Below are 12879 nucleotides of genomic sequence, written 5' to 3'. Positions count from 1 at the left end.
TTATTTCCATGAATGGGCCTCTAGGAGCATCATGTCCTTGAATACTGCGGGTACATTCCCTTATTCAAGAAGGAGTTTGACAAAGCAATGTCATATATGTGAACCTAACCTACAGGGAAAAGAGGTGTGGTACACATCAACAACAACCAATGACCAATGACGTTCAGACGGTTTGAAAATAGGGAAAAGGTAAAAATTCAACCACTTTGGCTTCTACTACAACCAGAAAGACTTCCATTAGCTCAGAGTGCACAACCCCCCTTTAAATGATCACGATAAAATAATAATCTAAAACACACTGACCTATGAATAATAGGGATAAAATCAAATTAAAGTTTATGATGGTTGATCAAAAACATTTCACTCGGTGCCAAAAGGCCAAACTACACTGAACAAAAATATAAATGCAACATGTAATGTGTTGGTCCCATGAGCAGAATTTTTTCCCCCAGAAATGTTCCATGTTTTCTCTCAAATGTTGTGCACAAATGTGTTTACAGCCCTGTTAGTGAGCATTTCTCCTTTGCAAAGATAATCCAGGAGTATTTCTGTCTGTATTAAAGCCCTTTTGTGGAGAAAGACTCATTCTGATTGGCTGGGCCTGGCTCCCCAGTGGGTGGGCCTGGCTGCCAAGTGGGTGGGCCTATGCCCTCCAAGGCAAACCCATGGCTGCACCCCTGCCCTGTCATGTGAAATCTATAGATTAGGACCTAATACATTTATTTAAATTAACTGATTTCCTTATAAGAACTGTAACTCAGTAAAATCTTTGAAATTGTTGCATGTTGTGTTTATATTTTTGTTCAGTATACATGCAATGTTTCCAAAATGGCTGACAGCAGAACATGATCTGGGGAGAAAAAGTCAGAGAACTCCCATTCAAATCTTCCATTTCCATCAAATGAGAAATAGATAAAGGAAAACAAATCCACACAAATTCAACTCCCAATCAAAAAGCACTGCCTGTCAGCTATGTCGCCTGTTCTAACCGGGCAATAGCTGGGAACACAGTTGACATCATGACATGTTAGTAATAGTATCAAACTGAAATCCCTCTGGGACCCTCATATACCGTTGATCAACTCCATTTCACTAGTGCCTCTACCAGACACTCAAGCCTGCATTGTTCTTAATGAGGGCCATACCAACTATCTGCATAGGGGCTTTTGATTGTGGACTTCCTACTAAATCTGTGGCCTACAAGAGTCTGCATTGGCATCACCTCTGGAGGAGCCAGCCCAGGACTGCAGACAGTCACAGAACTGGCCCCCCTTTGTTCAACAGCAGTGGAGTATTTCCAGACAAAACAACTTTGCTGCAGACATCAACAGCTGTGTTGAGGACACAGCATGTGGGAGACCAATCAAAATGATTGCTTGTTTCCATGTGGTGCCTGCACAAGACTTGGAGACCAGTGATGAAAAGTCTAATGAGAATGAAGATGGGATGGGCGCAAGACTTCAGTCCAAGAGACCGAGCCAGCTTACTGCATTCGTTTATGAACAATTCTTAAAACAATATCAACACTTCGGTCTGGATCACTTTAAGGCAAAGGCAATCCTATGAAAAGATAGTCCGAAGGAAAAGGCTTGCAGACGGTTAAGTGCTGAGCTAAGATGTCTCTTTAATAGTGCTAAAAGACCAATGCCTTTTTTGAAAGGTTTTTGAGTATGATCAATTTAAGCTTTACTTGTCAAAAGCCATTATATGTAAAGACCATTATTTTTTGCTTAAACTTGTCGCAGTACTTGTGCTTTTATCGTTGATTTTTTTGTTTTTGTTCAATCTATCAAATTTTTCCAATGAAATTCAGTAGAAAAGTGTAACCAGCTGATAGGGACTGCTGTGGCTTGGCCAGACTGGCAGTGTGTCACTTGAGGGAGCGTGGTCTGGAACCATGCAGGACACAGTGCTTTTGAACAGTGTGCTAACTTCACTGCCCTCCAGAGGTGATCCAATCACCACCAGCTTTGCTGTAGGAGGGGCAGCTGAGCAGTAGGCATTCAGGACCCACTCTATAGCGCCAGGGTATGAGGTAAGTCCAATTGTGCTCCAAATGCTCACAATTTAAAAAGTTGCCAATCATTTATTTATCTTTAAAGACTAAGCTTATTGTAAAGTCAGAACGGCATAGAAAATATTTAAGAGCATGCAATTAATATTTTAAGGTAAAGTTGCCTTCCCCCTTTTTAAGAGGTTTTTGGTCAATAGTGCTTGTGCTTTACACACCTGTTTGTGTTATTGTAAAGTATAAAAATGTCATTTGATCAGGGTTTTTTTGTCTGAAGGAACTAAACCTATATTTAGCAAATAATAATTGAGGAAATAAAAATCTTCTGAATAGTCAGTGTACGTAGTACTAAGAGCTTCACAAAATGTGGCCAGTGCATCACAGTTTATAGGCCAATAAACAGGAAATGCCAAAGTCACTGGATCTAAGCCCATATATAGTGATGCGATCACTGCTTATTTTGGAAAAATCTACCTCATTTTATTAATCTCAAACAAAGCTGGGAAATCTTACAAAATAAATGTCAGATTCAGAGGTGATGCCAAAGGACAGCAGTTCCAGACTTCAGATGCTATTGGTTCTTGAGCCCCACCACAACTTCTGTCCTGTGCTAGGTTCAGTAATACACAGAAAACGTACAAAATAGAATATAAGTCAACCTGATTTCAATCATGCTTGCTGAAGTGAAGAGGAAAATAGAAATGCACAGACGCATCAAATCATGAACGGTGAATGCACCATAATGCTATCGACGACGTCATCGGGTTGCTCTCTCATTTCAGTTCAAACCACATAAATGACACTGTCAAAACGTCTTCAAAGATCACTAAATATACATGTATGACAACTAAATCTCGTACATATAACCCAATACTGCCGGCAGTCTATCAGTCAAAAAAATAATTATATGACCCCTTATAGTCCCTTCCATACAATAATAACAACAATAATAAAAAACAGAACTCAAATAAGACATTAAAATGTAAAATACAGCACCTATAAATAAGCATAACAAAAAAATGAAACAAAAAAAACTTCCATGTTGAAGTGATCTACTGCTTGTCTTTAATATGGCAATAAAGGGGATCTACTGTATTTGTGAGTCTGCTATGCCGTATAACTTAGAAAACAGCTTAGAAGAAAGAAAGGGTGGCAGTTGTGCACTCTACATATGTGCAGGTATATACAAATCAAAGCCACACAGATTTATAAAACACACACAGATACACACACACTCAAGGGTGTGTATGGTAGAGCAGGGCAGCTAGTCCTCACTCACACCCTCACACCCCCCTCTTACGGTACGTGGATACAAAATCACACACGCGCAAGCCTACTTGTGTACACGTACGTGTATGCTCTCACACACTCAAACACACAGGGAGAGGCAGTGGGCGGGCAGGCACTGTGAGCTTGTGGCATAGGAGGAGGAAAGGGGGAAGAGGGAGGAGGTTACGATGTGTGCAGGGGGGGGGTCTAATGTTCTACCATATCTGGGGGAGGGAGGGTGGGTTGTGGGTTAAGTATAAAACTAATGTCTTTGTTTCTTCCATTGACCCGTGTCAAGTGATCTTAACCTCTGAGATATATTCACATGGGGCAGGCCAAGAGTTACAGCTGAAGGTAGAGGACTTGTTGTGACCAGTGGAGAATGGAAATGCTACGTAACAGTCATAAAATTGGTCATAATATAAGGAAGTGAGCGCATCAAGATTGGTGGGAGAATCAGCTTGACTTTGAAACAGAGACAACCAAATTGGATGGGGGATGTCACATCGACAGTACTTTGGATATAACTTTTGGTATTGGTTATTAAATTAGTAAAAATGTACCTTGAAATATCTCTACTAAGCCTTGGCACTGTTTGGTACATTTGACCTCTTGACCTCTGAGCAACACAACATGGCAGCCTGTGGAGAATATATGTCAAAGGGTTTTAAAGGAGGGACGTGTGACTGTTGTCCATGACCAGGTCAGTCGTGTAGCTCTGTATGGGAACACACAAGCAGAGGAGAGTCCATCTCTTCCTCAGACTCATAGTGCACCGCATGTGAGGACCGACACGCAACAGCTGGGGTTTCTTGTCTTTCTTTTCTGTCTTTTTACAATGTACATATATACACACAACCGTAGGTAAAGAGTTGAGAGCAAAAGAGCCAGATGCTTGGAATATACAGTAAAGTGAGCTGTGCATCTCCTGGCTTTTTCACCCAATGAAACGCAAGCCTCCCCATCCGAGGGCCAGGCTGTGAAGTGCAGCGGCCGTCGGCTCCACTGTACATCCTGGTTCTGAGGTCTTAATAGTGTGGTTTTTGTGGTTAAAATAGGTTAAAAAGCAAGTTCGACACTTTAAATTTTTTTTTTATATCTAGACTGAAATTGTTTTTTTTTCTCCATGAACTTGTATACATATTTTTTGTTGATTTTTTTTCTTCTCAAACCTGATTTTGGCCTAACATGGAGTGTATTAAACAAATGCTCCCGGTGCCACCAAAATGGCGTCCTCCGGAAGTCAGTTAAAGCTATGAAAGAAATGTGCACTACTTATCAAAGAGCTTCTAGATCACTAACGAGAAAGAACACTAAAAGTAAGCTACCACAAGACGTTTTTCAGATTTTTCCTTTTTCCTGACATGACCGTTGCATTTTATGTTGTACGTTGAAAAATTGTGAATTAAAGTGATCATCTTTTTTCATCGTTCCTTTCAACAACTGATAATTTGTATTTCACTTAACATTTTACCCTTCCCAAATATTTAGGAATTGAAAATAGCATTGTTTAAAGTCGACCGACTGTGCAATCTCTTAGTGGCAACCAAATTGCTATAAAGAAAAATAATTTGATAAAAATTGTCATTATTTTCTCAATAGAGTCCATAGCATATTAAGAGTTCCAATGCCATTACATGGCAACTTTTGGGGCACAGAAAGGAACATTGCTTGGGAAAGGGTTCTCCATGGTTCTCCTCTCCTGCAGACTCATTTTCTAAATGCTTGGCTTTTCATTCTCTTTTTTTGTTTGACGATCCTATCAGATAGCCAAACAACTGCAATGGAGTTATGAGGAGAAATAACCTCTTAGAAAACAGAAAAAGGGAAAACATTCTAACAGTTAGTCTACTAGACGTGAAAACTCACAGAGCGAACAAGGTTAGAAAAACTTTGAGGTGGTGAATAAATCTCTCAAAGGGAAACACACACACACACACGCACACACACACACGCACACACACACACACACACACACACACACACACACACACACACACAAAGAAAACACGGAATTGCTTCTCGTAACAGTTTCCTCCTGTGGAGTGACGCTACTTTGTGAGTAGCGCAAGTCTTTCGTCTCTTTCGCACCTTTGGCCTGTGGTGTTAGGGCCCTGTGGCCAGCAGGGCTGTTAAGTGCTTTATCTCCAAACAAAACAAGGTTGTTGCGGTTGTTTCGCTTCTCAAAGAAATCTCTAAACCCTCTGATATGAAAACTCGTAAAAGACGCCAGTTCTTCTCTGGCAGCACTGCTCCAGTCTTGGCCTTGGGACTGTGCAGTCAGGGCACTAGAAAAATAGTAACTATCTCTCTCCCCAGCAGCATGTGCAGGGGGGACCGTATTAGAACCTCTCTCTCTCCCCAGCAGCATGAGCAGGGGGGACCGTATTAGAACTCCCACTCATGGGGCTCGTCTTTGCCGGCGGCCTTCTCCAGGCGGTGGATGATATTATTGAGGTTGGCGGCTTTCTTCTTGCGCAGGCTGCTGTCGCGGGGGTTGCGGGCAGCGGTGGTGGCGGCCACAGACGCAGAGGAAACATGGGTGCTCTCGGGGAAGCTGAACAGGCTGTCCAGGGCGCCACCCTTGTGGTGGCCGCTGGTACCTGCAGCGTTGCTGCCGGTGGCTGAGGTGGTGCCCTCGTCTCTGTGGTCGGACCCCCCCTCGCCTTCCGAGGCTGGGTGGTGCTCGTGGCCGGGGCGTGTGCCCTCCACCGTGCCATCTGACTCGGTACCGTCACAGCTGTCGCCCTCGCTGGCCTTGCCCGCCCTGGTGGACGGGGAGCCGCCCTCACCTCCCTCGCCTCGCTGGATCTCCTCGATGAAAAGCTCCCGTCGGATACGAGACCTGGAGGTCAGAGAGAAAGAGAGCAGAGGAACCCCAACATCCCTCAGTCAGACACAGACAAAGCTGGGAGTCTCTCACATCAACACAGCAAAAAGCAAGCATGTCTTAAGTATTTGGAATAAAATAAAATAAACTATTTAGACCCAGGTCTGCATCAATTCCCAGCCTTCTCCCGCTGCTTCTCTCCACCCACCTATAGTTGTGGAACCAGTTGATGACGGTGCTGGTCTTGAGGTTGAGCTGTGAGGCCAGCTCCTCGATGGTCTTGGGCGAGGGGTAGGGCTTCTGCTGGTAGGCCCTCTTCAGGGCCTCCTTCTCCTCGGGGGCCAGCACCACACGGGCCTTCTTCAGATGCTGCTGGGGAGGCTGCTGCTGGTGCAGGTGGTGGCCGAGGCCGTGCTGGGGGCTGCCCCCCTGGCTGAAGTCTCCCCCTGACAGGCCCCCACTGTCCGCCGCCTGGCTCTCGCTCACAGAGCTGTGACGCCGCTTCATGTACGCTGGCGGGGAGAGACAGGAGGGCAAAGGGTTGAAAATGTATGAGCCCTCTACAGAGAGAGATGGAAGGGTTAACTATAGTATGAGGATGCCATGTAAACTCCATGTAGACTTGCCTGACAGGGCTGCACACAGAGTTAACAATGAAAAGATGTCCTCTTTTCAATTCCGCTTTAAATTCATACAAGCAACATGATAACATGATATCTGTCCGCAGCAACTGAAATACCACAGCATTCAACAAATGTGGATGTGATCTTTTATAAGGCTCACAGGTAGACGCCATAGCTAAATACACTAATACAAGAGCCACAAAATCAAAGAAACATTGCCACCAGGGGGCAGTATTACCACAAATACTCAGGAGACACATTCCCTCACACAACATGCGTGGTAAGGTTACCATGTAGAACAATTGATAGGAAATTGACTGTTCGACTCCTCTTGAGACCTGCTTGATACGTTTAAACATGTTCACATGGCATGTGTGACATGGAAGTAACAGGTAAGTCACATTATGCACCAAAATAGAAACAGGATTTATGCTATGTCTTCATATATATATAGCAGCAACACTTGAACGTTACAATGGGATACCTTTTGTTGATAATCTAAACAATAGACTCCCTGACTGTACATTTAAGATGCAAGCTTCAACATGCTAATGGGTAATGGCTAGCCTGTTACCCTTTAGCTTGAGATGTATGACGATTTTTACTTAAGTGCTGATAGCTCCGCCTTGCTTTTTTTTAAACTCCAAAATGATTATAGTGAGGAGAGGACTGGGTTAGTGTTAAGCTTATCCAAGATAATCTGTTAAGGGGAAACAGAGCTTCCATTAAGCCTTAATAGCCATCCATATCAGCTGCCCTATCATTTGACCACATTTGACCATACAATTTTAAGTGCTTTTAGACCTAACAAAAAGCACTATATAAAACACACATCATTATCATCATGCATACAGAGTGCAAAACCCAGTAGTCCTAGCTGTGTTATGAGCAGAAGTCTCTGTCGCCTGATCGGGGGGTTAGGCAGGGAAAATAACATCCAGGCCCTAGCGTTAGCTGGCAAATGAGGAGTCTCCCTGCAGTTAGCCTCCGTGCTTCGCTACGGTAACGCTACCCCACACACTTCGCCAGACTGGGCTTTGACTCATAACTAGCCTAGCGTCAGCCCCAGCCCCAAAGAAGGACCAGTATATGGAACTTTTACCCCGGGAGAAGTGTTAATGGCCTAATCACTCCAAGAATGTTCCCTTTGCTTACGGAGAGAGGGAGGGGGAGGAGGAGTGGAGAGAGGGAAGGGGAGAAAAGAGGGCTCTGATGAGTGCATTGGACTTTGAATAAGAAGGCCCCGGAGAGACTGGGGCCCGTCATGTCTGATGACAGCGTTGACGTCTCGTGCCCAGATTGATCTCGACAGCGCCGAGAAACACATATCCCCCACCCCTCCGACACACACAAGTCTCCACCTCCTTTTCTTTTTAACCAGGAGCACTGGGCATGTGCGGTTTGACTCGGCAGCCCGGGGACACATCTGGGCTATTAGAGGAGGAAAAAGAGCAATCAGAAATGCCCCCCTCATGCTCTTTCTTCCTCTCCGTCCCTCTCCCTTGTTCGCTAGCTCATCCTCTCACTCCATCTCGTTCTCTCCATCCATCTTGTTTTACTTTATTCTCTCTACTTCAAGCGCCAGAGTGTTTAGGAGGGTTGCCTGGCGGCCTTGAGGGGATGGTACACTCCCAGGGAGGGGTGCAGGGACAGATGTTTGTGGGTAAAGACATGGCCTATGGAGGTAGCTAGCTAGTAGCTTGTAGCTACATCAGTGTGCAAAAAAACTGTTCTCTCTATCCTATTCTCTGTCTTGAAAGCAAGGACATAGGACATGAAGGACACACTCATGCCTAACTCCAAGTCCCATCCAAGGACAATGTGGCACAAATTCTGCCTAGCCTATCAGAGCGCATAGCGGGGAAAATGCCATACTGTCCTTTGGCTTTAACCATTTTATTTTCAGATGTATAAAAGGGTAATGGCTAGGCTAGGGGGGGCGATTTAGAACTTGTTACAGAGGTGAGGTAGGGAGGGAGGTAAAGAAGAACACTAAAAAGAAACAGAGAGGGAGGAAAGGAAAAAAGGATTACCTTTCTTCTCCATGCGTTTCATGTCCATGAGTTTCTCCACGTTGAGTGGGTCCTGGAGCCAGAGCTGCATGCGGACGAAGGGCTCGCGTCCCTTCAGGCTGAGTTTGTGCCAGGGCTTGGGCCTCGCCAGCAGGTCAGACACCGAGCCCTGGGTCAGACCCAGGATGGTTTCCCCAAACAGACGCTGACCTGGGGGGATCAGAGAGAGAAAGAGAGAGAGAAGGGGGTTAGATCCACAACTCAGAGAAGGACAGAGAGGGTAGTCACTAGAAAGGGAAAGGGGGATACCTAGTCAATTGTACAACTGAATGCATTCAACTGAAAGGCAACTAGAATCATTAGACCACGTCACCTGAAGTATGGATAGAGCAATATTCGGAAGAAGAGCACTTAAACAGTGCCTGAAATCCTTTATAAAAAGGATGAGAATTAGGGCATGACCCAGTTAACAACAAATGTTCCCAAAACTGTAGTCTCATTAGGTCATTAACTAACGATTTCATAGGAACGCTCCTGTGATGTGCAAGGAATGTTTCCAAGAGACCATTCCCTTAATGTCAAATAGAACTTACCCAGAACGTGGTTAACATGTTCTCAGAACTTAGGATATTAATGTTCTAGACACGTTTCATGGGAATGTTGCAAGAACATTATTGTGTCCAGTTTTCTGTGGGTTAGGAGAATATTCCATCAACGTCCCACCAAACATACACAGAACACGGTTTCCATGTTTATAAAATGTGATATTAATGTTCTAGACATGTTTCATGGGAACGTTGCAAGAACATTCATGTGTCCCGTTTTCTGAGGGTTAGGAGAATATTCCATTAACGTCCCACCAAACATACAGAGAATAGGTTTGCCATGTTCTCAGAACATAATATATTAATGTTTTAGACACGTTTCATGGGAACGTTGCAAGAACATTTATGTGTCCAAAGAAACATTTATTACACACCACATTACTGTTGCCGAGCCAATCAAGGCCCTGAGAACCACTGATCCATTCATAGCGCTTTGTCTGTTAGCAAGGTTAGGGATACTCACACACACAGTGCTTTTAACATAGTGTTTTCAACTTACATATTTGACATACATGATTACATTGTGCATGTTCATTCATACAGTAATTATTATTCAACATGTCCTCACCTGGGATTTTAACTCACAACCTCTTGGTTCACGGTACTCCGATCTTCCTGCTATGCCACCATGTCCGTATCATGTATAAGTTCATATGACTCTTCTCATCATTGATTTTATTAGCCTATTTCAGCAATTGAAGGACTTTCTGTATAGTTGTCTAAGGTTGGTGGGGCATATTAACCTGTTTTATTTACACTGCTAAATCACTATGATCAATAAAATATTTTCTTGAGTGTACTTTTAACAGAGCTGAGATTTACATTAAAGTGCATTCACCCTATTGCTTACACCTATCAAGTTGTTTCAGATCTACACAAGTGCCTAGGGAGGAGGATTTAGGGTTTCTTCTGGAAAGAGCCTAAATATACTGGCCCAATAAGTGTCCTTGAGATATAAGTATACTGGCCCTCAAGTGTCCTTGAGATGTCCCTTATTGGGACAGTGGTTAGGGTGTTCGTCACTGGTGCTGGTGGCCTGGGTTCGATACCTACTAGGGTAGTCACCCTACTCTCACATTCTTAGCAATATATTTTAATGTCATATCGTATTCTGAGAACATTGTAACCACGTTCTATACTGAACAAAAAATATAAATGCAACATGCAACAATTTCAACGATTTTACTGAGTAACAGCTCATATAAGGAAATCAGTCGATTGAAATAATTTCATTAGGCCCTAATCTATGGAATTCACATGACTGGGCACGGGTGAAGCCATGGGTGGGCCTTGGAGGGCACAGGCCCACCCTCTTGGCAGCCAGGCCCACCCACTGGGGAGCCAGGCCCAGCCAATCAGAATGAGTTTTTCCCCACTAAAGGGCTTTATGTGTTGTGTGACAAAACTGCACGTTTTAAAGTGGCCTTTTATTGTCCCCAGCACAAGGTGCACCTGTGTAAAGATCATGCTGTTTAATCAGATTCTTGATATGCCACACCTGTCAGGTGGATGGATTATCTTGGCAAAGGAGAAATGCTCACTAACAGGGATGTAAACAACATTTCTGGGATTGTTTATTTCAGCTCATGAAACATGGGACCAACACTTTACATGTTGCGTTCATATTTTTGTTCAGTGTAGATAAGTTCTGCTTGACTTTAAGGGAATGTTCTCCTAACTTTAACACCAAAACACGTTAAAAAGGTTATCTGAAGGTTTTTGCTAACATAGATAGATAGAATGCTCCCCTAACTAACAGAAAACTGGACACTCAAACATTAGGGTAACATTATAAAAACGTTATCTCTCCCTAGAATTGTTAGCTGGGGAGCTACAGTCATGGTCAAAAGTTTTGAGAATGACACAAATACTAATTTTCACAAAGTCTGCTGCCTCAGTTTTGATGATGGCAATTTGCATACATTTACATTTTAGTCATTTAGCAGACGCTCTTATCCAGAGCGACTTACAGTTAGTGAGTGCATACATTTTCATACTGGCCCCCCGTGGGAAACGAACCCACAACCCTGGCGTTGCAAGCGCCATGCTCTACCAACTGAGCTACAGCGGACCAGAATGTCATATACTCCAGAATGTCATGAAGAGTGATCAGATGAATTGCAATTACATTTACATAATTTAGCAGACGCTCTTATCCAGAGCGACTTACAAATTGGTGCATTCAACTTATGATAGCCAGTGGGACAACCACTTTTTAAAAAATTAAATAATGGGGGGGTAGAAGGATTAATTAATTGCAAAGTCCCTCTTTGCCATGAAAATGAACTTAATCCCCCAAAAAACATTTCCACTGCATTTCAACCCTGCCACAAAAGGACCAGCTGACATCATGTCAGTGATTCTCTCGTTAACACAGGTGAGAGTGTTGACGAGGACAAGGCTGGAGATCACTCTGTCATGCTGATTGAGTTAGAATAACAGACTGGAAGCTTTAAAAGGAGGGTGGTGCTTGAAATCATTGTTCTTCCTCTGTTAACCATGGTTACCTGCAAGGAAACACATGCCGTCATCATTGCTTTGCACAAAAAGGGCTTCAAAGGCAAGGATATTGCTGCTAGTAAGATTGCACCTAAATCAACCATTTATCGGATCATCAAGAACTTCAAGGAGAGAGGTTCAATTGTTGTGAAGAAGGCGTCAGGGCGCCCAAGAAAGTCCAGCAAGCGCCAGGACCGTCTCCTAAAGTTGATTCAGCTGCGGGATCGGGGCACCACCAGTGCAGAGCTTGCTCAGGAATGGCAGCAGGCAGGTGTGAGTGCATCTGCACGCACAGTGAGGCGAAGACTTTTGGAGGATGGCCTGGTGTCAAGAAGGGCAGCAAAGAAGCCACTTCTCTCCAGGAAAAACATCAGGGACAGACTGATATTCTGCAAAAGGTACAGGGATTGGACTGCTGAGGACTGGGGTAAAGTCATTTTCTCTGATGAATCCCCTTTCCGATTGTTTGGGGCATCCGGAAAAAAGCTTGTCCGGAGAAGACAAGGTGAGCGCTACCATCAGTCCTGTGTCATGCCAAGAGTAAAGCATCCTGAGACCATTGTGGGGTTGCTTCTCAGCCAAGGGAGTGGCTCACTCACAATTTTGCCTAAGAACACAGCCATGAATAAAGAATGGTACCAACACATCCTCCGAGAGCAACTTCTCCCAACCATCCAAGAACAGTTTGGTGACGACCAATGCCTTTTCCAGCATGATGGAGCACCTTGCCATAAGGCAAAAGTGATAACTAAGTGGCTCGGGTAACAAAACATCGAAATTTTGGGTCCATGGCCAAGAAACTCCCCAGACCTTAATCCCATTGAGAACTTGTGGTCGATCCTCAAGAGGCAGGTGGACAAACAAAAACCCACAAATTCTGACAAACTCCAAGCATTGATTATGCAAGAATGGGCTGCCATCAGTCAGGATGTGGCCCAGAAGTTAATTGACAGCATGCCAGGGCGGATTGCAGAGGTCTTGAAAAAGAAGGGTCAACACTGCAAATATTGACTCTTTGCATAAACTTCAT

General features: G+C 44.0%; 1 protein-coding gene across 1 annotated transcript in view; it reads right to left on the bottom strand.

Annotated features, from left to right (window-relative positions):
• Positions 1-4683: 4683 nt before the first annotated feature.
• LOC121550327 (homeobox protein cut-like 1) overlaps positions 4684-12879 on the bottom strand; it is a 252369-nt gene continuing 244173 nt past the window's right edge. Inside the window, exons 21-23 of the mRNA XM_045210770.1 lie at positions 8767-8955; positions 6319-6622; positions 4684-6125 (exon numbers count right to left, since the gene is read on the bottom strand). Of these exons, the coding sequence (XP_045066705.1) occupies positions 5669-6125; positions 6319-6622; positions 8767-8955 (950 nt within the window). The 3' untranslated portion in view covers positions 4684-5668. The remainder of the gene's footprint in view (positions 6126-6318; positions 6623-8766; positions 8956-12879) is intronic.

Source organism: Coregonus clupeaformis, chromosome 35 (genome assembly GCF_020615455.1).
Source record: "Coregonus clupeaformis isolate EN_2021a chromosome 35, ASM2061545v1, whole genome shotgun sequence".
Taxonomy (NCBI): domain Eukaryota; kingdom Metazoa; phylum Chordata; class Actinopteri; order Salmoniformes; family Salmonidae; genus Coregonus; species Coregonus clupeaformis.
This window is presented reverse-complemented; position numbering and strand designations above follow the sequence as displayed.